The sequence below is a fragment of the Marasmius oreades genome, chromosome 8 (assembly GCF_018924745.1).
Source record: "Marasmius oreades isolate 03SP1 chromosome 8, whole genome shotgun sequence".
Taxonomy (NCBI): domain Eukaryota; kingdom Fungi; phylum Basidiomycota; class Agaricomycetes; order Agaricales; family Marasmiaceae; genus Marasmius; species Marasmius oreades.
In genome coordinates, this window is record NC_057330.1 from 806,755 (window position 1) to 829,743 (window position 22,989).

Genomic DNA, 22,989 nt, shown 5'->3' on the forward strand with positions numbered 1-22,989 from the left:
CCGGCCCGTTACGGAAGAAGACATTGTTCTGCCGGGTATCACGTGGGGAACGCGTATTCATGTTTACTTTTATTTCGGACGCGTTAGGTTCCTTTTCCCGTTTTCCATTAATATTCGGTCTGCTCTTTTTCATGTAGGACGCGTCAAGCGTTCATTTCGCATCTCCCTTCTTGTCTTGTTACCGATAAGGCTTCAATCCTCTTCCTATTTCTACTCTATCGAGAATGCCTTCAACACAACATCACATAGAGTACCCCCCACCTCTAACTGTAGGGCCTCCATCTCCTGCAACCTCTGTAGGATCAAGACACCCGGATGACACCACGTCGACTTCAGATTCCGAGAGTATCCTTCCTCAGCCTCTCTTCGAACGCAAATGGGCGGACAAAATTGGGTTAGGGCATCCTAGAGAGGAGGAACTACGGGCAAATAAAGAACCTTTGCTGGCGCGGCCACCTCAGGATAGTGATGAAGAACGACGTTTGTCTCTTATTTTTAATCACCTCCGTCTCGCCAAACTTATTTCTTGAATTCGATCCAGAGCTTTTTGGAGCTGTTCTAGAGAACCTTCGCAAAGAAGTTCGTGCCCTTGGAGAAGACGAAATCTTCCAGAAGACTCTCCTACGAGGCTCAGTTGCTGCATTGCATGAACCCATTCTCATAAACGATATCGATGCTATAATGTGCAGCATGATGAACCCACCCTCAACTCGTGCTGGTTTTGGCGAGCCTCAACCGTCATTCCCTAAACCACAGTGCACGCCAGGTCCCTGGAATACCAATGAGACGAGGCATGGATTTGGTGCCGGATTAGACTCTGTACCAGGAAGTGGTTCGACTATGGGGAGACGAACCAAGGGGAAGGGGGCAAGCTCGAGGAGAGTACCGTGATTTGTTCTATATCTGGATACCCTCACTTCGTTGTATACCATGATTCTGCTGCTGTAGCACGATAACTACATACTGTATTTCTTGTCACTCATCAAAAAAGTATTATCTAGTCCTTTATAATTCTCGATGATACTACAATTGTACATCTACATCACAACCCTCATCCGAAAAATAGTCAGGTAACTTTTCCTCAACACGCCTGATCAATTCAGCTATACTTCTCCGAGCGGCCATACGACAGTCATGATGCATGTATGTCGCACTTCCCCATCTATCATAGTCCTTCTGCACTTGTTTTAACCTTCCCGTTACATCGGCCAGCCCCAGTGAGAGTACAGCGTCATGTTTCGTTTTATCCTTCCAAAATTCGACCCAACTTTGAGTACATCCATGTTGATGCCAAGTTGCTCCACACGAGGAGGCATGAACGAAGTGTGGTGGTGACACTCGAAGTCGCTCCCAAGTCCGTGTGAGGTGCCAATACCCAGTCAGAAGGCGAAGTTGTTGCGCAGCACTGATAACGAGTCTACCATCGTCGTCGAGTTCTCCTTCATTTGGAACGGCTACATAATGAATGAATAACAACAAGCATTGAAGAGAGGTATCCGCACCTTGTGTCGACCCTCCACGTCTCACGACGGTTGATTTTTGCATAATTTCCATGTATGCAGCACCTCTAAGGGCTCGCAAATCCAGATCGTCGGCCAACGTCATAGCCAGGTAAGCATACTGTAGCGACTTTCCCATGAGCTGTCTCAAAAGAGAAATCATGGTACTAAGAAGGCGTTCATGTCCACAGAACTGCGCGAGCTGTATAAGGCTCGTTAGCTGGGTTGTGCTCTCGATACCTGGTATGACATGAGGCGGATCTGAAGCGAGTGATGTTTCCGTCCCGGAATAAGGAATAACAGGCGAATTGGATAGACCAACAAGAAGGGGTGAAGGTTTCCGGTTTACATATTCTTGTACAGCATCGAGGGCCCATGTTTCAAGAGATTTGAAGGAGTATTTGTTGGAAATGCGGGCGATATCGATCAACAGATTTAAATCCGCTGAGGAGGAATAGACCGTGCGTAGAACAGGCGGCCTAAAAAAAAAGCCCGACTGCCTTAGCCTTCAAGTTGGAAGTAGGTAAATGGAACGCACAGTGAATATAAAGCCCACACTGAGAAATACAAAAGGGTCGAATTTAGTGCAAATGCAATAGCTTTGGAACGTACAGAAATTCCTGAACTCAGACGGCTTGTCCCCAGACAAAACAATCGGATTTTCGTCAGAACGCCCTTCCGCTTCCGCTGAACCCTGAGGGAGCATGAACATCTCGCCAAATGATGAATTATCTTTCGAAAGAATTGTCCGGTGGACCTATATTTCACTCAGGTCAGCGCATTCCGCGATCTATACAGGACATGGACTCCCATTGAATAATGTATCCTGAACCAATAAAACACAACTTCCATCTTCGAAATAATAAGTGGGATCCCGCTTTAAACCGGACCTGATAGAGAAGCGCGACGAAGAAGCCTCAGAGTCCATGGCGTCGTCTGCCACTGGGACGAGTGCCCCAATGGCCTGAGATTCGGATAGAGAGGTTTCGGATCGCTTGCGTTTTCTGATGGCCAACTCTGTAGTTGGTGACATCGGTGTGTTGTAACCACTGAGGGAGGCCTCCCCAGAGTAATTTGGGTCCATCGTTGTCAATAATGTCTGCGCGCGGCGTGGTAGTACTACTAGTAGTGGGACGACTGGGACGACTCGTGCGCGTGAGTACTTGGGTCATGGACATTCGAGGTACCGTATACGGTCGCCGCTCGAGAAAGCGTGTGAGTTCAAACTGATCAAGCGCTTCTTTTTGGGCTGTGCAAACAAACAGCTTTGCAACAGCTTCTGGCATGAGTTGTGCAACATGCCATCTCCCCTCACAGCGGCTGCTTCCACTCTCACTACCATGGCTTTTGAACCACTCCTTCTGAATGACGGGAACAAGGTGCGTTATCGAACAATATGTTGAGATTTCACAGTCGTCAACCACAGTCTGTAGATTCCCACTATTGGTTTTGGAACAGGATCCAAATGGAAATGGCGCGACGTTACTCGATACGTTGAACAGGCAATCGAAGTCGGCTTCTGGCATATCGATACGGCGGATTGTGAGTGTAAATGGCATGCTTCTTGGAATGTCTTTCTCACTTGATTTCAGTTTACGAAACCGAAACATACGTCGGCAAAGCTATCAAAGAGAGTGGGTTAGCAAGGGATGAGGTTTTCGTGACGACCAAATTTCTTTACATCCACAAGAATGCTGGAGTTCAGGAAAGCATTCGACAGAGTCTCAGCGACGTACGTATCTTGGTATCGTTAAGGTTTTTTGTGCTGACGTTCGAGTTGCTCAGCTAAACATGAAATATGTTGACTTGTATCTTATACACAACCCGAAGTACGTACCTAACGAAGACATTGAGACTACATGGAGAGAATTTGAGAAGGTGAAACAAGATGGCCTGGCCAAGTACATCTTAACCTTACCCGCCGCGTTCAATGTGTTAACCTCGTTCACAGGAGTATCGGAATCAGCAATTCGAATGTTGAAGATCTCCAGAAGCTTTTGAAAACAGCCAAGATACTTCCAGCATTGAACCAGGCGAGATTTTACGATCGTTGTCTTCACTGGAGTCGTATTCAACAAAAAGGAATTCACTAGATTGAGTTACACCCATACAATTATCATGAACAGAAACCCATCATCGAGTTTTGTGCCTCGCGCAATATCGCAATTGAAGCTTACAGTACCTTGACGTGCACTATTTCCCGTTATGCGATATGCTCGTCCGCACAGGCTCACACCCTCCTTACAGGCCCATTACACAATATCCTGGTGGACCTGTCGACAAACCGCTGGCAAAAGCAGCCAAAAGACTAGGAGTTACACCTACACAAGTTCTTTTCCTCTGGGTGAAAGCGAAAGGCGCCATCATTGTCACGTATGTTTGCGATTCAAGTTTTTTCCTGTCAGGCGTAGACGTTAACCTTTATCCAGTACGAGTTCTACTCGAGCACATCTTGAAGAATATATCGCGGTCGGTGACTTGCGTAAGCAGTATTTTCTGGTTATATGATTATTCTTTTGACGCGTATACGATTGTAGCGCCTCTGACGGCGGATGAAATTGCTGCCATCGACAAGGCAGGTGCTAGTGGCCCACCAAAGTATAGGTTTCTGTCGCAACGCTTCGGGAAGGGAGATATGGTCGTGGCGATACTGTTCTGGATACTCGTTGTGTGTTGGTGGTTGTGTACGTGACGGAGCGTTTTGTATCTGAATTGTACTCTCTTTCTCTATGCAAAAGTTGACTAACGGTGTGCGGCAAGACCACCTTATGGAACACATGAATTCGTTGTCAAATGTAAGATTTGCTCTTCTCTTTATTTTCGAATTCTGGGCCGAACATCGTTCCTTGGGAATCATGCGTACCTCAGCGGTCGAGAATACATAAGAATAGGTCCCATATAGTTAGCCGTTACGCAAAGGTCCTATTGCAGCGGAAGCTAGAGCCTCGGAGGAGTTCGGTTCAAGATTGGGCCAGAGTGGCCGAACATAGTCCGAACATCCATCGGATTTTGTCGGGGCGAGGATTTATTTTTATTTTCGAAAAAATAATAATCAGATATTGGAACCCGAATTGTGGCCCTTGTTGTTATGCAGACGGCGCTCCCATGGGGAAGCGTAGACTATCTATCCTTCGAAAGTTCGACTCCGGGGAGGAAAGAACCTCCAGATATTGGAAAAACCACCATTCAAAGCCGATGGACCAATTCTATGTTACCCCAGATACGATAACGATGTCTAACTAATCTGATAAGATGGAACCGGGTTGTGATCTAATCAGATAGTCTGATATCGCCTGTCGCCATTCGCAAATGTCTCTTCCTCTTTCACCCACCAAGATCTAGATAAATCATACCAATGTTAGCGATTATTTACTCTGATACTATAAATTTTCACTCACATTCCCGCCCCTCACCTGCAGGCTTTGTTTCTCCACCCAACCCCTCCAACACCGAAAAACTTTCCGCACCTGTCCCTGCTTGACCACAAATGACTACGGATCCCGTTATCTACGATCTTCTGGGACTTGGTTTCGGGCCGGCAAACATTGCCATCGCGGGCGCAATCGTCGAATCTTGGGCGAACGTTCGTCATCTTCCATTGTCCAGACTGATATCCTCCACTGACGCTTATTCTTCAGCCTAGCTGTCATATCAACAAGGTTCTTTTCATCGAAAAGCACCATGTCTTCAGGTGGCACCCAGGAATGCTTCTTCCGGGTGCGAAGATGCAGATCAGGTCTACCAATGTTTTCCGTGCCATGTACGCCAACTCATATCCAACTTGCAGCTTTATGAAAGACCTTGCCACGCTTCGCAATCCTCAGTCGCCGATCACTTTTTTGTCTTATCTGCACAGCGAAGGTCGTCTACTCAAGTTCATCAATCGAGGAGGGACTGTGCCTACACGCAAAGAATACGCCGACTACATTGGATGGGCGGCAAGATATGTTGAAAGTCAAGGTGTTCCTGTTCATTGGGGAACTGAAATCATTGGGTTAGACGACGGAAAGGAGGGAACTATTCTTGTTCATGCCAAAAGTTTAGCAACTGGCGAAGTCACCGTTCATCGCACACGTACGTCGCCTGGTCTTTCTTTGATAATGATGTTTACCCTGACATATGACCGAAGGTAATCTCATTATTGCCCCCGGCGGTGCACCGAATATTCCTCGAACCTTTGAGACTATCTACAAAGATCCCTTGTTCGTACACAGCTCTGAATATGCCACCTCCATCGACACCATCTTCCAGACTATCGGTGCCTCTGCTCGACCCGTTCGCATCGCCGTAGTAGGATCCGGGCAGTCTGCTGCAGAAGTGACCCTGAACTTGAATGAACGTTTATCAAAAATTCCAGTCGTCGGTGGTAGACATCGTATAGAGATGATTATCAGGAAAGGTTCACTGAAACCTAGTGACGACAGCCCCTTCGCTAACGAGATCTTTGACCCAGATTGTGAGTCTTGTCAAGCGATCAAACTCTTCATTCGCTGATTCTTGACAGCGACCGACGCGTGGTTCTCGATGCCCTCTGCCATTCTCAGATCTGCTCAGCTGAAGGAGTATAAAGGAACGAACTATGGTGTCGTCAACCCGAAGACGATCGATGTGGTGGGTAGCCTCTTTTTCTAGCGATGAAGGATGATCATGTTGACTTGCAATCGGATGACAGCTTTATGAACTCATGTACGACCAACAAGTTGATGAGCGCATCTCGAGTCGCCCCGGCGAACAACAACTTTCAGATCCATTTGTGATCCTCCGGCCATATACCCTCACCTTAGCTGCCACTCAGTCGCAAGATGCCTCTACAGTAAATCCTTACGTTCTCACCTACCAGCACGCCATCTCAGGTGCAATAACAACCGAGGAGTACGATGCTGTGATCTGTGCTACTGGGTACAAACGCACAGCTTGGATAGATCTCCTCAAGTCGTGTCAGATCGGAAAGCACTTTGGTTTAGATCCTACCACGGATGCTTCACAAATCCGTCTGGCACCGGAGACTGAATTGCATCGAGGTCCATCCCAGATGAACTATATACAATCCCCAGCAGACGTGAGCGGTGCCTCATCACCTATGAGTAGCAGTGCATCGAATACCCCACCCACCTCTCCCTCGCTGTCACACATCTCCCTTCCGTCACCTACCTTGTATATCTCTCGCAATTATCGGGTGCTGCCTAATCGCGCCGCGACAGGTGAAGTGGCTTTCAAGCCGAAGATTTATGTCCAGGGAGTTGAAGAAGCTACACATGGACTGAGCGATACCTTGTTGAGTGTTATGGGCATCCGGGCAGGCGAGGTCGTTGCTGACCTTATGCAGGAAGATGCATAAATGTTTTTGTTAATTTGATATATTGAATCCTGGTTCGTGGAGTTGATACAGTATTTTACAACTTCCCTTTGACCATCATCACGGATCTAAGGACTTCATCGGCTCTTGAAAAAAGAGTAAAACCTCGTCAAAGACTATCCTCACTGCGTTATGGGTCATGAAGTCGAAGTAATCATTCTACCCTGTTAAGTACAAGCTTCAAGTTGAAGGTTGATTCCACCCCAGCAACTGGCAGTGAGTATTCTGAGATCCGTGTACGCTAGGAGATACTAACGGCTGTAGTATCTTCTTCGCCACGGGGAGGTATGTAGGGACCACGATGAAGCGAGGCTCAGCTGTGTGAGATGTCGATGATGCCCCGGAATAGCTTGAAGGCGTGGGTTTGATAGATTTAGGGAAATTAATACTTACAGCGAGAGTGTAACTTATCTGACGTGGTGGTCACAAGTCATTGCGACGTGACGTTGCGTAGCGTCAGCATCTTAACAATCTTTTTAACGACTTTTTGCACTTGCACTATCTATCTATCTATCAAGCCAACAAGTCGACCAGCCGCCAAAGTTTTCCACAGTGTATAAAAGCCCAGCGCCGCCCATCATCTCCACTCATTACCCATCTTTATTAACACAGTCACATATACATGTGCCTCAGTCAACACTGCCTCCTTCAAGAGCATCCGCTCCCGCGTTGGCAAGCGGGGGCCCGTCAAGCACATGAAGGATATTGTAGACTGCGACCGCGTCCGTGCTCAGAAGCTTCAGGGCGGAACACAGCCTTACGGTCTTCTCGCTGTCCACGAATTCAGAAAGAAATTGTATCAACGCGAACGGGACGGAGATGGCTTGCTCCCCAGCGACAAGCCAGCCACCGAGGAAAAGGGTACTACGTCTGTAGACATTACCAATGCCCATAAGTTCGGCGCGTTTGCGCATTACCTGTCGGTTTTCTAAGTCTGTTTTCAGTTATCGCCTACGTTATGCCCGTAGGTAAATGGTTCTCTACACTCTTTCAACGAGGAGACAACGTTTACGCGTCATTCATCCGTGACAGCCGTCGGGAAACCTCCTACAACATTCAACCTTTTGATTGACACGGGTCAGCTCTGTTTCCCTACATACGTACAACTTCTTTATACCGACAATACACATTCCTTTCAGGAAGCGCCAACATCTGGGTTGGCGTTCACAAAGGATACACACCAACCTCAACGAGCCAGACGTGAGTGAAATCTGCCCATCTCACATTTGTTTACCTATATCTGAAATTCATCGACTATGACAGACAAGGAAATGAAGTTGTATGTCAGAGTCGTTTTATTAGAACGTGGCCTCTCTGACGAGTCACACCTCCAGCAAGTGACTTATGGATCAGGATCTTTCGTTGGTACTGAGTGTAGGTGTCTTGGAGATTATGGACGAGAGATCCTTCTCAAGAAGTTGTTGACCTAGACACCGACACTATCGCACTATCTCCAAATATGATCATCAAGAATCAATCCATCGGTGTGGCCACAAGCACTGAAGGTTTTGAAGACCCCAATGTCCATGGTGTTCTGGGGTATGTCACTGTCACTTATGGTCATTTGAAGCCATCAATCAAAAGTTACCTCTCAGATTGGGTCCAGTTCTCCTCACTCTAGGTATTTACCCCACTATCGACCTTCTTGTTTTAGCTGAGATCGTAAGTTGCTAGGCACTGTTAAAAACATGACCTATGTCCCTACCATCACGGACAACATGCTCAGTCAAGGAATTATCAAAAAAGAGTCTATCGGAATCTTTTTTGCTCCAACTCCTGACAAGCGTCACAACCTCGCCAACGGCCAGATCACTTTTGGTGGTATTGATGTGAGCAAGTACGTGTGTTGCATGCTTCGACTGATGGTTTTTCATTCATTCGATTGTAATAAACAGGATCACTACGCCCATGAAATATGTCCCTATTACCAAGTCCTTTCCCGCCAACCGCCACTGGGGTATTGATCTGGCCATCAAGTACGATGGAAGTGAAATCATGAGCGAATGTGCAGGCATCGTCGACTCCGGAACAACCCTCGTCATGCTCGCGACGGAAACTTTCGAGAAGTACAAGAAAGCCACTGGCGCTGTCTTCGATCGGCAAGTCTTGAACTTGATTACCACTTCCAATTTTTCGCGGTCGTTGCTGAATAAAACTGTGGAACAGGGCGACTGGTCTTCTCACCGTCACTGATGAACAGTTCAAGAAGATGAAGAGCATGGAGTTCCATATTGGTGGGGTAAGCAAATGATCCAAACCGTGACAGCAGACGTGAATCAACGACAATCATTTTCTCCCCCAGACCACATACGAGTTTATACCTAATGCTCAAATCTGTCCTCGTGCAATGAATGAGACGATCGGTGGCAGCGCGGACAAAATCTACCTCCTATTTGCCGACATGGGACAACTCACTGGAGGAATTGATTTCATTAGTAAGTTGGTGTGGTCTCGATTGATGAACCTGACAAACTGACTTGTTACATAGTCGGTCTTGCTTTCCTGCTGAGATACTACAGCGAGTACGACACGACCAACAAGCGAGTTGGTTTCGCCGAGACAGAATTTACTTACGTCGAAACGAACTAGGGGATCGATTACTTTTCTGGATTCGCTATTGATAGGTGAAATTTTACTTATAGAATGATACTTTGACGCCTCAAGTCGGTTGACTTTTAAAAACTGAAACTGTTAATTGCGAAGGTACTGACGATGGCGTATTGATTTCACAAGAATTTGTGTTCCCTTCGCGACCAGCTAGTTTGACAAAATTTCAAACGTCTGGAAAAGGATTCTGGAGGAAAGCCCCATGTGCAGGCAACGCTCGCTGCTCGGGATGGAATGTGTATATACCGTCAACGATACGGTAACGTTAGCCTAGGCCCCCTTGGACGAGACGCGGAGTTGGAGGTTGCGGCCCAGCCTGGCCCGGCGCGTTACGTAGATTGTGTTGTTCTCCTCGGAGGCCCAGTATATTTGCAAGTTTTCCTTCAGTTTTCCTTCTGGAGATTGGTAGACACGGCTGCAGTTAGTTCTAGACTGGAGAGGCACAAGCCGACTTCCAGTGTCAATAAAGCGTTGCTTCGAGTCACCCGTTATGCTCCTCCGAGTCAAAGAAGCGATGTCCAATGGTTCGCATCGACCGGTGTACTATGTCCCGGCCATGCGCGGGGATTGGGCGGCTAGAGCCTGGCACGAAAGTGAGCGGAGACTCGGAAAGAAGGCCAGAAGCTACTTTAGCGGAGAGAGTGTGCACGTAGTTCGGTGGGAATGGACGCGTTAACGAGTGGCCTTCCAGGGTAGGAAGGGTTATGACTTGGCGTCCAAGAACAAGTAGAACAGGATTGGCGATTGGTTTGTATGGAAATTGCTAACCAAGAAGTCTCTCATCCTGAAAGTAAAATATGGGTAACAGAGTCGCAAGACTGGGAGTAAGATGGTTTGCAGCGAGATATGCAGAGGTCCCCTGCGCTGAACCCTGAGATGGCAACGGCTTTGACTTCATCTGCTGTCTCGCGGCTGACTTTCAAAAAGCGAATAGATCTTTGATATCCTCGACGATCTCATCGCCGGTCGTTGGTTCACTGGGGATTATCCTGAATTCAGCAGAAATGGAGACATAGTAGCCGGCTGAAGTAACTCGGCCTGGTGAGCATCTGGAGAGTTGGGAAACCTACTGTGCAGCCGGTACAAGGTCACGGCGCCCGCCTCCGTGAAAGTAGACGACCGGCAGTGGTCCTTGATTTTGTTCATGTGTAGGAAGATAAATGTCGAGTTTGATTGGAACGTCTTTGAAAGTTAGAGTGGTGGCGTCACTCGTGTCTATGGGATGTGACGGTAAACCAGATTTTTCGAGAGGGTCGTTCTAGACAGTATCTACCACCACCACCTCTTATACTGATAGTGAAACTCGAATGGAAATGCGTTTCCTCAGGTGGTTCCAAACTTTTGCAAGGTTTCAATCCCTTGCAACCTAGCGGGAGGTACGAGCACCGACTTCGGTCGGCCCAGCTGCTGGCAGCGGGGACAGCTATGCGTCTGCTCACCTCTGTCATTTGACAACGCTCCACAAAAAAAAAGAAACTCGAATGGAAGATCGTTTTCTTGCAGTTGCGCAGCCAATTTTTATAAGACTTTACCGTTGGGCGAAATCAACTGACAGGACAAGGCGGCTCCTCATTGGCGTATAGGTGTTAGTTGAGGCGATACTCAATGCACAAGCAAGTGGCAAGTAATAGTTGGTGGCCGAGAGGCAACAAAATAAATTTTCCCACCCTCTACTCCTTCGCAACTTCACCTCAACACTCATGCAGATCAACGTTGCAACTCGACGCGCTGCCAGATCTTTCAATAGCATAACATGATACGAGGACCTCTATCAGGACAGAAGGCGCGGAAACCAAACGCTCAATGTCAACTTTCGTTCTACTTATCATTCATTCGTTCGGGATCCCACGATTGGCAATGCCCTTCCTCTAGACATCCATGTGAAGACACGGGAGATCCGCAATGAAAACTTATTTTCCTAAGCTTGCCACATCACCGATTCTCTCAGCTCTTCTTGAGAGTGCGTGCGCTGGTGACAAGAGCCGCAGCCCGTCACTCTTTTTGGCGAGTGTGATAATTCTCGTTTCAGTAAACGCCACTAATACGAGTCTATTCTTAGAAAGAAGAAACCATTTTGACATCTTTGGAATGTCTAAACTCGACATAGGGCTACGGTATAGTTTACGGTTTACGGGCACGGAAATGCCGTAATCGTACCGTATGGTGAGGATTTTGAGCTCTAAAGGTTACGGCGCCGTTTAAACGGTATGCTGGTAAGTCTTAAACGCTGTGAATACTCTCGTGTTAAGCTCTTCATTAAAATTAAAGAATACACACCGGCAGCCTTCCCCAGTGCCAATGAAGAATCAAGTTTGTGTTGGTCAGAAGCCAATTGTCCGGAGTAGTCTCAGTAGATTTAGAGAGGAAACGTTCTTGGGGCCAAATAAAGAACTCACCGGTAAGTCGCCAATCTGTTTCCTGTGCAGGATCGACGACGACACTTCCATTTAGTCGTATTTTTTTTGGAAAACTATACCCACGTCGTGCATTCCTTACATACGGCTACCTGTATGGTTTAAATTCGTACCGTATGTGGAGGCCTCTCAGATACTGATACGGACCCGTATGACCGGAACCGACGCAGCTCTCCTCTAGAGGGGTCCGACAGTGTATAAAAGCCCAAAGTGCCATCTTCCCTTCTTCTGTACCACCACCATCTCCTTCACCTCCCGTCATCGCCAAGACAGTCTCACATACATGGCCTCAGTCAACTCCGCCTCCTTCAAGAGCGTTCTCTCCCGCACTGGCGAGCAGCCCGTCAACCACATGAAAGATGTTGTAAACCGCGACCGTGCCCGAGCTCAGAAGCTCCAGAGCGGGATGCAGCCCCACGGCCCTCTCGCTTTCCACGAACTTAGGAAGAAACCAGCTCATCACGTCGGAGCGCCAGCCACCGAAGATCATAACAATACGTCCGTGGACGTCACTGATAGTGGTAAGTGCGCATATATGCGCGTTACCTGGTGTATTTCTAAGTCTGTTGTCAGCTGTCACCTATGTTATGCCCGTAGGTAAGTGGTTCTCTACACTCTTTCAACGAGGAGACAACGTTTACGCGTCATTCGTCTGTGACAGCTATCGGGAACCCTGCTACAACATTCAGCCTTTTGATTGACACGGGTCAGCTCTGTTTCCCTACATACTCCATATAACTTCTTTGCGCCGACAACATACACATTCCTTTCAGGAAGCTCCAATACCTGGGTTGGCGCTCATAAAGGATACACACCAACCTCAACGAGCCAGACGTGAGTGAAATCCGCCCATCTCACATTTGTTACCTAAATCTGAAATTCATCGACTATGACAGACAAGGAAATGAAGTTGTATGTCAGAGTCGTTTTATTAGAACGTGGCCTCTCTGACGAGTCACACCTCCAGCAAGTGACTTATGGATCAGGATCTTTCGTTGGTACTGAGTGTAGGTGTCTTGGAGATTATGGACGAGAGATCCTTCTCAAGAAGTTGTTGACCTAGACACCGACACTGTCGCACTATCTCCAAATATGGTCATCCAGGATCAATCCATCGGTGTGGCCAAACGCGCTCAAGGGTTTGGAGACCCTAACGTCCATGGTATTCTGGGGTATGTCACTGGTACCTGTGATCACTCAAAGTCACCGATTAAATGTCACCTCTCAGAATTGGTCCAGTTGTCCTCACTCAAAGTATTTGTCCCACTATCGATCTTTTCTTGTTTTAGCTGAGATCGTAATTTGCTAGGCACTGTTAAAGACATGCCCTCTGTCCCTACCATCACGGACAACATGCTCAGTCAAGGAATTATCAAAACAGAATCTATCGGAATCTTTTTTGCTCCAACCCCTGACAAGAGTCAGAATCTCGCTAATGGCGAGCTTACTTTTGGTGCTGTTGATGAGAGCAAGTACGTGTGTTGCATGCTTCGACTGGTTCATGGTTATTCATTCATTCGGTTATAATGTACAGGATCATTACACCCATGAAATATGTCCCTATCACCAAGACCTCTCCCGCCAACCGCTACTGGGGTATCGATCAGACCATCAAGTACGATGGAAGCGAAATCATGAGCAAAAGTGCAGGCATCGTCGACACCGGAACAACCCTCATCATGCTCGCGACTGACACTCTCGAGAAGTACAAGAACGCCACTGGCGCTGTCTTCGATCGGCAAGTCTTGAACTTGATTTCCACTTCCAATTTTTTCGCGTCGTTAACTGTGGAACAGGGCGACCGGACTTCTCACCGTCACTGATGAACAGTTCAAGGAAATGAAGAGCATGGAGTTCCATATTGGTGGGGTAAGCAAGTGATTCAAGCGGTGACAGCAGACATGGATTAAGGACAATCCATTTTCTCCCCCAGACCACATACGAGCTTACACCTAATGGTCAAATCTGGCCACGTGCAATGAATGCATCGGTCGGTGGCCGCGCGGACACAATCTACCTTGTATTTGCCGACATGGGACAACCCTCTGGAAGTGGACTTGATTTCATTAGTAAGTTGGCGTGGTCTCGATTGATGAACCTGACAAACTGACTTGTTACATAGACGGTTTTGCTTTCCTGCAGAGATTCTACAGTGTGTACGATACGACCAATAGCCGTGTTGGTTTCGCCGAGACACAGTTTACTCGTGCCGAAACCAACTAGGCAGTCGATTGGCCTTCTTTTCAACCCTTACTTGTATGATGTCTGCAGGCTACAGACAGACTGTTCTGAATTCGCTGTCGACACGGTAAAGTGTAGTTACCAAATGATACTCAAGCATTTGACGGGACACTTCTCGACGCTCGAAGCTCGAAACCCGGAGCCCCCATGTTTGTATTGAGTACACAAGGCACGCTACGATCTTCGACGGTGATAACAACGACTTTCAAAATCACTTTGACCTTGTTGACCGTGGCGTATTGATGTGATTTTTATCTGAAGATTCGCGTTCCCTTCGCGACCAGCTGAGCTCATTTGCAGATGTAAAAAGAACATGTTCGAAGCCCAATAGCCCATGTAAGTGGCAGTACTCTGAACATAGCGGCAGGCTGGGCCCTGGACAGAATCAATCGACTGTCGAAGTATCCAGGGGTTGTTTGTCGTCAATATTGCCGAAATTTGTAACGGCGAGGTTGACGATATTTATGGAATATTAATACTGTAGTCAGATATACGCCGTAAAATGACAGGTGATATATAGGAAAGCGGGGAGACAGATAGGGAACAAGAACAAGTTATGATTGGCTGACTACGCTACTTCAAGTAACTCAGGGATGCCGCCAAGGGGGTTGCCATGCGTGTGACGTTGGATATTTGGATATTTTTCATTTGGTCTTCTCCCATATTTGGGTCGAAACTTCTTTTCATTCGCTTTTTCTTCTAGGCATTGGCTGGATACGACTGCAGGTGGTTCTAGGCTGGAATCGCGAGCCGACGTCCTACAATCTTTTAAATTCTCACTTTTGTGCCGAGTGGACCATCACCATCCTCTTCAGTGTGTCGCATTCATTTCTTATAGCATTCACACACAATCCTAATCGGAACCGTGAGTCTTTCTTCCTTGTTGTCTTCCGCCTTCCTTCACCAACGTCTGTCATTACTTGCTCAGTCCTGTCGTTTCTCGTCTTTTCTGGCGGTCTTGTGGGCTCATAGGCTCACCCACTCTCGTTCTCACCGTCACAGGCGTACAAATGGACGCACTTTTATCAGGAAGAGATGCAGAGGATAAGAAAAAGAAAAAAAGTAAGAAGGACAAGAACACGACCAGCCCACATATCGATCTCACTCCTTTTCCATTACCCGACTCTCACTCTACGCCATGGAGCGCTTCATCATCCGCGTTTAGCCCTCTTTCCACACTGAATGGACGTTCGGAAATGGCATCACCCGCTCCTTCAGGCTTTACAGCCCCAAAAGCCCCTTGGTTATTGAGAGAGGCCTCGAATGACGGAACATCAAGTATACTTAGCGAAGGATCATCATTGACACTCGGACCAAGCTCCATCAACACGGCTAGGGGGCGACCAGATCCACGAGATGCAGACTATGACACTGATGCTTCGGCAAGCGGTCGTTCAAAGTCTCGCGGAAAGCTAAGAAAACGCTCAAAGTCTCGCACCAGGAAAGGGGCTGGAGAGGGATACGAAACGGATGATGGCTACATGAGCTCTACGCCTGCATCGTGCGTATTTTAATCTTCTCGCTTTCCGTTTTCCTTTCTCGATCGTCTCATTTAACTTTATTAGGGAAAAAACTCTTCACAAATCCAAATCGCGTTCGAGATTCTTCAAGCTAGGAAACCGTTCCAAATCGCATGTTACTTCAGATGATGAGCATGAAGCACCCCCTCCCGTACCCGTTGTCCCTCAACCACAGACCCAATTCCGTTTACCTATCGCTGCACGGTTCGCAACGACATTGGGCGACTTGAACAAAGGTGCAACGGTTGAACCACCTTTGGGTGACTATCCTGGACTACCGGGAGCTAAGAAACAGGGTCCGATGGTGACAGCAACAGGAAACCGAAGCCTTGAAATTAGCAAGACCGATTCCGTTGACTTTAGTACGGCCATGTCAAAGGCATTTGCATCTCAAGAGGAATCGCCGACTAAGCAACGTAGCGAGCCCATGGTGCATTTCCGAACTCCCATTCCACCCATCAATACCGCCCCTTCGTCTTACCAGCCGAATATCTTCTCCGGTGCCCCCACGAGAGACAGTGCGGGTTCAGGCACCAGTAGCGAGCAACACACGTCTAGCAGCTCTTCTGCAGCCCATTCGTCTACGTCTCACGCTACTACTAGCACCACCGCTACTTCTATAGCCTCCCATTCTCCACCTTCCACAGCTACATCCTCGGGTTCGGGGTTATTCTCAAGGTTTGGATCAAGGAGGATGGCCAGTGGTGACAAAACTGCCAAAGAAGTTGAGAAGGAGAATCAGAAGACGCAGATTAGTTATCCGATAACAAGAACTTCATCTCCGCCGCCCTCGCCTCCCACTAGCCATCTACAGTCTTCAGCAGCTTCCTCTAAACATACCCCTCCTTCTTCATTCACCCCGACTTCCTCAGCCCCTGCCAGCGGAAGAACCACTCCAACGGAAAGGAAGGTTCAAAGGCCGTTGTTTCTCCACCGAACTCCTAGCTCAGATCGTGTTGCTGGAAAATCTGAAGGCCCTGGAAAGGAGCGCCCTTTCAACTCACGAGTGACACCCGCAGGAGGTGAATTCGGAAATCGCTCGAGTACTGAAAATGAGTCTAGTGAGTCTGGTTCCCATGAGTTGGAACTTTACACTAACACACACCTCTCAGGCACTCAAAAAGTCCGACCCACACCTTCTAATCTTCTCATTCCGCCTAATGTAAACAACTTCAGTCGTAGCACTTCCCCCGTCCCATCTATTGGTGTTGGGCATTCGGCTGTTTCCTCACCTTCCCCTATACCCTCTACAACCTACGTCGTTCCCAGCCCTTCCGACCCAGTATTCTCTCGTCCTTCGCCACGACTTCGAACTCAAGCTTCCGAAGATAACTTCCACTACCGTACTCGAATATCCGAAGAAAACCTTCGCGCCCGTACCCGTGTGTCGGAAGACACTTTCGCCCCACCTCCCTCAGTGTTCACCATCCCACCGGCAACTCCTCCTCCCACGTCTCCGCTTCCAGATGTTCCGCCCTCTCAGATGCAGGCTTCAAACGGTGTTTTCGCAACACAACAACACAACACGGCTGTTAAATCACATTATACACCTCATTCTCATCCGCGTCACGTACCTCCTACCGCTCCTGTCACTCATTTACGTGCTCCATCACCATCGCCTGGTCTACGACCTTCCTCACCGAATTCACCGATGAGAGGGAGGGAAAGTCCTTTCCCTGCAAAACCTGTGGTGTCTCCCACACCTGTTTCACCTCCCAAGGCGGGTTTGGACGGGTTCGGTGGGAGGGTGAAGGTCAGGAGATATGCGGAGTTGTATGGGTTCCAAGGGAGGAATGGGGGAGAAGATGAAGATGATACGATATCGACTGCTGGGGGGAAGGTTCCAGTGAGGAGGGATAATGAGGAGGAGTGGGCTGCTACTAGGAGTCGGCAGAGAGAGGACAGGGAACGGGAAAGGAGAGGAGGGGGAGGAACGAATTTCTTGCCGGCAAGTTCGCATGCGAATAGACAGAAATACCTTCGACCTAGGCAGAGTACGCAAGTTGGAATTCAAGTTGAAGAACCTTCTGATCCGGAAGATAATGATTATGATTATAGGGAGGATGAAGGGTATGGTGGGGAGGAAGCGTTTGGTGGTGGATCTGTTGATTCTCATTCCGGCTATGTGGATGATGAAGATGATGCTGCGTACTATGGTGGAAGGATTGGATTCTCGGAAGAGGAGAGAGAGCATAGTACGAGTCCGGCCCTTGGTCGAAAGCGTTCGTATGAAGCTTTGGAAAAGCGATATAAGGATCCAAAGAATACGCTCGCAACTACTTCTTACAGAAGTCGGAGAAGTGAAGAAGGTTATTCTGAATCGGAGACCGGGCATTCTTCTCAATCTCACTCAACCCGATCAAAAAGCAAGTCCGAGGAAAGCCATTACTACGGTGCTTCGAGGAGATTCCAACCAGCACCCAGTCCAGCTGCTTCCGAAGACAGCCATTATTCTGCAAATGGCCGATTCACGATGTACGAAGACGACGATTACAATCCCAGGTCGACTATGTACAGCGAAGCCGGCTCATTCGTAGACGAAAACAAGAGCCGGAGAATAAGGGATCGATTTGTACAGCGAGTTGAAGGGATGTATGATTCGAACGGGAGAGACATAATCCCACCTGTACCTGCTTTACCAAGTTCGACTTATTTGTCGGCTTCGGGAAGGTCGTCTCCCAACCCCCCGCATGAAGGCTCGAGTCGAAGCCAGAACCACAACGCTCGGCTAGCGGGAATCGCTACTGGCAGGACAGGTGGAGGATCATCCCCTATACCCCCTGTACCCAAGTTACCGAAAGGCGCTACGGTGGGTATCGTGGGTGAGGATGGAACGCTGGTTAGTTCCAAACTTTGGATCTGATACCGTTAGCTGTCGGCTTCGGATGATGATGGAGGAGATGCTTCTTGTTGGACGGAAGTGTACTTCTCTCAAGGGTTTTTTCTTGCGGTCTTTGATTTCTTTTTCTGTTTATCGTAAACAGAGGTTTTGGCTGGGCACACCTGCGTTGTCTATTTTTTTCTGGTTTTTCTTTTATCGTCCGCTTCTCGTGCATGCTGGTGAACGGAGCTGGCCCCTTCCCTTCTACTTTCTTCCTTCCTTTTGATTGCCACGCAAACCCTCTCTTTGTCTCTTGCTGTCACTCCTCCAATCCCTTCCCTGTCTTTTTCCCCCTGCTTAGTCGATCTGCCGTCTTTGCTCTGCTGTGGTCTTTCTGTACTGTATCATCCCATTTTCAATTATCACTCTTTTCGCTAGTGCGAATACATATTGAAACACATGCTCCAATACTCGTCTCATTCTTTGCACTATATTAGAAACTTGAGGACGTGAGGTTGAACTCTAGAAGCAATAGTATTTATTGGAGTCATCCGACTCCCACATTATAGAATGTCTCCTCGTTCCTCTGTTTACAGTTGCAATCTCCTTCCATTTCTCCTACTTTCCTGGCCACGCTTGTGCACAAATCTCGTCGTCAGGGGATTAATTATGGCCATGTCAACAGCGCATATTTAGCGTCGCGATGCGATCAACTATCGATCATCGTTCAAACTCCCGCACCACTGGAACTCTGCCAAAAGCCTTGTCACGAGTGCCGAGAAGGAAATACTTCAAGGCACGGATACGTAGAGTTCGTTTTCTTTTTGAGATGTTCTCTATTACTGAGCGGTACAAGAGTGGCAGCATGGTGACTCGTCAAGGTGCGCAGTGGATATTCATTAAAGTATTTGGTACGTCCCTTCAGACTTTGGCAGGCCGGATGGTATGGATATCATTCCTTGCAACTAAGTACGTAGTACATGGGCTCGTTTGAAACAAAATGGATCGTTGACTGTCCCAAATTCCGCGAGTCGATTGATAAAGTGTACCATTGATCCGTTTGCTACCTCCTTCCCATTTATGTCCCTGAAACGACGTGGCGTGAGCAACCTCCTTGGATAACCAAACGAAAACAAAAAGGATAGATAAAAATGGATCGACCCAGGTTCGAACTGGGGACCTCCCGTGTACCAACCATATTATTTTTCATGATGTGAGACGGACGTGATGACCAACTACACCATCGATCCTATAATTCTCATTAGCTAAAGCGCCTAGTAATCGGAAGCAAGTGTTTGCGAAACTAACGTCATGTAGCACGATCCGGAATGAACGATGGTCCAGAGGGAAAGAGGTGACTAGGGGTTTAAGGAAGGTCCCGAATGGTTTATGGAATCCGAGAAAAGGAAGGATCCATACGATGGTTGGCAGATTTGGAGCTTCTTCGACGACGACGAGAGCGCCTCGAGGAGGTCAATCTGCGTGGATTGGAATGTATGGAGATGCGCTCTTGATCTTCTCGCATGGTCGTAAAGGGAACGCTACCATTGATGAAGGAAGGATCGGAAGTGAAGGAGCAGACAGCCGCATGGGGAAACAGAACATAACAAGGTTGAAAGTGGCCGAGGTTCTTGACTGGACAGATAGTAGTTCAACTGCATGCCCCATTAGGGAGTTTGTCGCAGTCACTTTTGCGGTAGGTGAATATCTGAATCATAGTAAGAGACATCGTAGTAAGAATGTTGATGAAGACGCTGCAGACATCGTAGAAAACTGTCGCTAATAGGCCGGACACGAATCTAGAGCTTGGTGACAGATAGAGGGGTGGGACTCTAGCATCCTTAGCGTGTAGCTGGTTTTCTTTGTTTATGATACAGACGATTTCCGCTTCCGTCGACAACTCTATCAAAGGTACGATAGCAAGGCTATGCATGGGGGTTATCGATGTGAGGGGAAAGGTGGATTGATGATGGTAGGAGAACACAAAGTGTGGGAGGCATTGCAAGTGGAGTCCGAATGGGAAACTGAATATTACACTTGATAAGTATCTCAGCTAAACCACTCGTCCAAGTGTTACAACCGGATACAGGGTGAAGGGGAAGTCGATGTCGTCTTCAAGTTTATAAGCGAGAGTTTACTTCTCACTGTTTGAGAAGGCACGGTCTGAAGAAGTGGTGTGCGACAAACCGATTGGCCCCAATTGCAGGTACTACCACCGTTGGATTCACACGAACCGACCTGGCGAGACACGAAAACATGCTGTATTTCCCAAGCCAGACTTATAATTCGACGTTCCCACACAACCGTATCTCCTTTCCGCTTTCCCTCATCGAATGGCCAGCACAGAACCTCGAAACGTTTCCATTGACGATTCAGCCCCATCAGATTCGATATCCTACCAGCCGACGGATTCATGGCTTGACAATATAGAGCTTCAAAGGTGTACGAATTGTGTTCGGGTGGATGCGACCTCGTTGTTTAATGGGACTTTTCATTTGGGAGTGCATAATGTTACGATCGACGCGGGTCTTCCAGGTACATCGACGAGTGGCTCAGTCTCTGGAACCCAAACTGCGATTGTGGACGGTGAAGGTGAAGGTGAAGAGGACCATGGAGGTGGAAAGGGTCGAGGTCAGGGTGGTGGAGGCGGCGGTGGCGGCGGTGGTGAAGGTGGACGGATAGAAGCTCGTAAAGTCGACGACGAGGTGGTTGCTGCGCAGTTCAAATTCACGGGTGAGCACGAGACTCAAAACGAGCGGTCGCCTGCCATTCTCGGAAATTTCACGTCAATTGATGAAATGTTGACATATAGGTACTGCCGTTTACCTTTACTCCATCCTTCCCCAGTCGGGTGTTGTGCCTTCTGATTCTCAATCGCAGACGACAGTGAACCTCACATTCAGCTTGGATAATCAGCCTTCTGGGTCGTTCTTCTACGTGTCGACAAATACCACTTCGTCATCGTCAGCCGAATCAGACAGTCTCGTTCTTGCTCTCAGAAATCTATCAGAGCAACCCCACGTCTTAGTCGCCACTGTCGCACCAGGGTCGATCTTCTTATTGGACTATATGGTATACACTACAACGCTCGATGATTTTGCAGCGTCAGTGTTCAAATGTTCAACGTTTAACGTTTGATCCCCAATTCCGTGCTCATCTTCACTTCCTTCATCTAGACAACCCACTTCATCTGGTAACAGCAAAAAAGTAGCCACCTACGCAGGTGCCATAGGCGGTTCCGTCGGTGTCCTCGCCCTCATCTCTCTTGTCACTTTCATCTCTATATTATACCGAAGACGCAGATCGGCGAGACGGTCTTCTTCACCTTTAGTAGGAGGCAGAGTACGGGCACAGCGGTTTGACGATATGGATCATGGGTTGGCTGTCGCCGATTCGCCGCACAGCGGGAATGAAGGCCCCCAAGCACCAGAAATGAGCTTCCTACCGAGGTATTTCCCGATTTCGATTCCATCTAGGGAGGTGTCTACACCTTCACGTTCGATACCTATACCGGCACCGCCGTACGATTCATCCTTGGTTGCTCCTCCACATTATGATGTAGCAAAGACGGGAAGCGAGAGAAGTAGTGGTAACATACAGAGAACGGGAGCACCTTCGGACGACGAATCATCACGACAGCGACAAGCAGACGGCTTGGATGGACATTTCATTCGACCCAACCAATCAGAATCACCCCCACCTTCACCCGTACGGACAAGTACTGCGACTCCTTCTTTCCCTAGGCTCCAACATCAGGTGGAGTCGGAAGATTGTGATCCTGATATAGAAGATGTTGATATTGCTTTACCTCCCGGAATTTACCTTGATACTTCCGGAAATTCAGCGAAGACCAATAGCCGCTCACCTTCACCGTCGAGAATACCTCCGGCGGGATAACTTGTGTTTGTGTATACAGACATTCTATTCCACCTTTCACTCGTACATTGCCGCGAGAATTGTACAATACATGCGTGTTTTATACTGTAACCTGCACCCAATGTTTATTGCGCTTATTGCGCGCGTCGCTATTCTGATGAACGATTTGACCTACCCTCAAGCTGGTCCGTGCGCGTCGAAGAACATATAAAAGCCCGCGCTGAACAACATGTTTCCTTACCACTCTGGCCTTTTGGCTTAGGTACGTGCAACTCTTTCATTTCGGAAGTTTCTTCACATCAACTAACAATCGAACTTTACAGATCAAGTGTAGTATCTGTTCTTAATAGTTTAACCACTATTACGAGGGCACCGCCCTCCGTATCTGGTTATCTAATTTTTGCCGCCCTTGTTCTCTGAGCTCTGCTTGCAACTTGGGGACATGATGACCTTGCCACTGCAGTACCGGCTTGTGTCGTCGGGGGAATTCTTTTCCCTTCCCTTTCTTTTTGCATTGTTTATGCTGGATACCAGTTTTGGTTCTTCAGCGGGATTGTGCAAATGGAATCTTGGGATCATTCACATTGTAAAGAATAGTTTTCCTGTTTGTAATCACCTCTTGAACTTGATGTTGTGCAATGTAATGAACTTTGAA

General features: G+C 47.9%; 10 protein-coding genes and 1 non-coding gene across 12 annotated transcripts; 8 read left to right on the forward strand and 3 right to left on the reverse strand.

Annotated features, from left to right (window-relative positions):
- The first annotated feature begins 56 nt into the window (after nt 1–56).
- E1B28_012168 (uncharacterized protein) lies at nt 57–987 on the forward strand. The gene is made up of 2 exons (XM_043157250.1): nt 57–480; nt 542–987. Exons 1-2 carry the CDS (start codon nt 225–227, stop codon nt 889–891), a joined length of 606 nt encoding a protein of 201 aa, XP_043004617.1. The 5' UTR covers nt 57–224; the 3' UTR covers nt 892–987.
- A 36-nt stretch (nt 988–1,023) lies between these two features.
- On the reverse strand, nt 1,024–2,211 carry E1B28_012169 (uncharacterized protein; the record flags this gene model as incomplete). The annotated part of the gene is made up of 4 exons (XM_043157251.1): nt 1,024–1,454; nt 1,503–1,978; nt 2,038–2,056; nt 2,112–2,211. The coding sequence occupies 4 exons, from the start codon at nt 2,209–2,211 to the stop codon at nt 1,024–1,026; spliced, it is 1,026 nt and encodes a 341-aa protein (XP_043004618.1).
- A 78-nt stretch (nt 2,212–2,289) lies between these two features.
- E1B28_012170 (uncharacterized protein) lies at nt 2,290–2,583 on the reverse strand (the record flags this gene model as incomplete). The annotated part of the gene is made up of 1 exon (XM_043157252.1): nt 2,290–2,583. One exon carries the CDS (start codon nt 2,581–2,583, stop codon nt 2,290–2,292), a length of 294 nt encoding a protein of 97 aa, XP_043004619.1.
- A 150-nt stretch (nt 2,584–2,733) lies between these two features.
- On the forward strand, nt 2,734–4,266 carry E1B28_012171 (uncharacterized protein). Of its 2 annotated transcripts, XM_043157253.1 has the most exons (9): nt 2,734–2,878; nt 2,933–3,041; nt 3,092–3,231; nt 3,285–3,400; nt 3,451–3,532; nt 3,593–3,687; nt 3,747–3,872; nt 3,929–3,981; nt 4,037–4,266. In XM_043157253.1, the coding sequence occupies exons 1-9, from the start codon at nt 2,798–2,800 to the stop codon at nt 4,189–4,191; spliced, it is 957 nt and encodes a 318-aa protein (XP_043004620.1). In that variant the 5' UTR covers nt 2,734–2,797; the 3' UTR covers nt 4,192–4,266. The 2 variants fall into 2 exon arrangements, with proteins under 2 accessions (XP_043004620.1, XP_043004621.1); XM_043157254.1 differs by having other exon boundaries at nt 3,593–3,872.
- A 720-nt stretch (nt 4,267–4,986) lies between these two features.
- On the forward strand, nt 4,987–6,837 carry E1B28_012172 (uncharacterized protein; the record flags this gene model as incomplete). Its single annotated transcript, XM_043157255.1, has 6 exons — nt 4,987–5,082; nt 5,138–5,235; nt 5,287–5,573; nt 5,629–5,955; nt 6,004–6,110; nt 6,172–6,837. 6 exons carry the CDS (start codon nt 4,987–4,989, stop codon nt 6,835–6,837), a joined length of 1,581 nt encoding a protein of 526 aa, XP_043004622.1.
- Nucleotides 6,838–7,813: 976 nt separating this feature from the next.
- Nucleotides 7,814–9,444, forward strand: E1B28_012173 (uncharacterized protein; the record flags this gene model as incomplete). Its single annotated transcript, XM_043157256.1, has 12 exons — nt 7,814–7,823; nt 7,888–7,932; nt 7,995–8,055; nt 8,119–8,134; nt 8,190–8,229; nt 8,286–8,394; nt 8,451–8,476; nt 8,530–8,692; nt 8,751–8,954; nt 9,022–9,094; nt 9,158–9,290; nt 9,344–9,444. 12 exons carry the CDS (start codon nt 7,814–7,816, stop codon nt 9,442–9,444), a joined length of 981 nt encoding a protein of 326 aa, XP_043004623.1.
- Nucleotides 9,445–10,954: 1,510 nt separating this feature from the next.
- On the forward strand, nt 10,955–14,317 carry E1B28_012174 (uncharacterized protein). The gene is made up of 15 exons (XM_043157257.1): nt 10,955–11,466; nt 11,522–11,675; nt 11,731–12,397; nt 12,450–12,473; nt 12,538–12,582; nt 12,650–12,710; nt 12,773–12,788; nt 12,844–12,883; nt 12,940–13,048; nt 13,105–13,130; nt 13,186–13,348; nt 13,411–13,614; nt 13,673–13,745; nt 13,810–13,945; nt 13,999–14,317. Exons 3-15 carry the CDS (start codon nt 12,160–12,162, stop codon nt 14,097–14,099), a joined length of 1,236 nt encoding a protein of 411 aa, XP_043004624.1. The 5' UTR covers nt 10,955–11,466; nt 11,522–11,675; nt 11,731–12,159; the 3' UTR covers nt 14,100–14,317.
- Nucleotides 14,318–14,727: 410 nt separating this feature from the next.
- On the forward strand, nt 14,728–19,076 carry E1B28_012175 (uncharacterized protein). The gene is made up of 4 exons (XM_043157258.1): nt 14,728–14,982; nt 15,046–15,618; nt 15,683–16,698; nt 16,750–19,076. Exons 2-4 carry the CDS (start codon nt 15,128–15,130, stop codon nt 18,498–18,500), a joined length of 3,258 nt encoding a protein of 1,085 aa, XP_043004625.1. The 5' UTR covers nt 14,728–14,982; nt 15,046–15,127; the 3' UTR covers nt 18,501–19,076.
- Nucleotides 19,077–19,610: 534 nt separating this feature from the next.
- On the reverse strand, nt 19,611–19,708 carry E1B28_012176. Its single transcript has one exon. It is a non-coding gene; the product is annotated as a tRNA-Val (tRNA).
- Nucleotides 19,709–19,878: 170 nt separating this feature from the next.
- E1B28_012177 (uncharacterized protein) lies at nt 19,879–20,241 on the forward strand (the record flags this gene model as incomplete). Its single annotated transcript, XM_043157259.1, has 1 exon — nt 19,879–20,241. The coding sequence occupies one exon, from the start codon at nt 19,879–19,881 to the stop codon at nt 20,239–20,241; it is 363 nt and encodes a 120-aa protein (XP_043004626.1).
- A 308-nt stretch (nt 20,242–20,549) lies between these two features.
- E1B28_012178 (uncharacterized protein) lies at nt 20,550–22,456 on the forward strand. The gene is made up of 3 exons (XM_043157260.1): nt 20,550–21,191; nt 21,271–21,562; nt 21,635–22,456. Exons 1-3 carry the CDS (start codon nt 20,792–20,794, stop codon nt 22,353–22,355), a joined length of 1,413 nt encoding a protein of 470 aa, XP_043004627.1. The 5' UTR covers nt 20,550–20,791; the 3' UTR covers nt 22,356–22,456.
- The last annotated feature ends 533 nt before the right edge of the window (nt 22,457–22,989 follow it).

Coding starts and splice junctions, on each gene's coding strand:
- E1B28_012168 (XM_043157250.1), top strand. CDS start 225: ATGCCTTCAACACAACATCACATAGAGTACCCCCCACCTCTAACTGTA. Junction 481..541: donor GGATAGTGATGAAGAACGAC/GTTTGTCTCTTA, acceptor AATTCGATCCAG/AGCTTTTTGGAGCTGTTCTA.
- E1B28_012171 (XM_043157253.1), top strand. CDS start 2,798: ATGCCATCTCCCCTCACAGCGGCTGCTTCCACTCTCACTACCATGGCT. Junction 3,232..3,284: donor TTCGACAGAGTCTCAGCGAC/GTACGTATCTTG, acceptor CGAGTTGCTCAG/CTAAACATGAAATATGTTGA. Junction 3,533..3,592: donor TACTTCCAGCATTGAACCAG/GCGAGATTTTAC, acceptor GGAATTCACTAG/ATTGAGTTACACCCATACAA.
- E1B28_012174 (XM_043157257.1), top strand. CDS start 12,160: ATGGCCTCAGTCAACTCCGCCTCCTTCAAGAGCGTTCTCTCCCGCACT. Junction 12,583..12,649: donor CAGCCTTTTGATTGACACGG/GTCAGCTCTGTT, acceptor CATTCCTTTCAG/GAAGCTCCAATACCTGGGTT. Junction 12,884..12,939: donor ATCTTTCGTTGGTACTGAGT/GTAGGTGTCTTG, acceptor TTGTTGACCTAG/ACACCGACACTGTCGCACTA.
- E1B28_012175 (XM_043157258.1), top strand. CDS start 15,128: ATGGACGCACTTTTATCAGGAAGAGATGCAGAGGATAAGAAAAAGAAA. Junction 15,619..15,682: donor ATGAGCTCTACGCCTGCATC/GTGCGTATTTTA, acceptor TAACTTTATTAG/GGAAAAAACTCTTCACAAAT. Junction 16,699..16,749: donor GAGTACTGAAAATGAGTCTA/GTGAGTCTGGTT, acceptor CACACCTCTCAG/GCACTCAAAAAGTCCGACCC.
- E1B28_012178 (XM_043157260.1), top strand. CDS start 20,792: ATGGCCAGCACAGAACCTCGAAACGTTTCCATTGACGATTCAGCCCCA. Junction 21,192..21,270: donor TGCGCAGTTCAAATTCACGG/GTGAGCACGAGA, acceptor GTTGACATATAG/GTACTGCCGTTTACCTTTAC. Junction 21,563..21,634: donor ACGCTCGATGATTTTGCAGC/GTCAGTGTTCAA, acceptor TCCTTCATCTAG/ACAACCCACTTCATCTGGTA.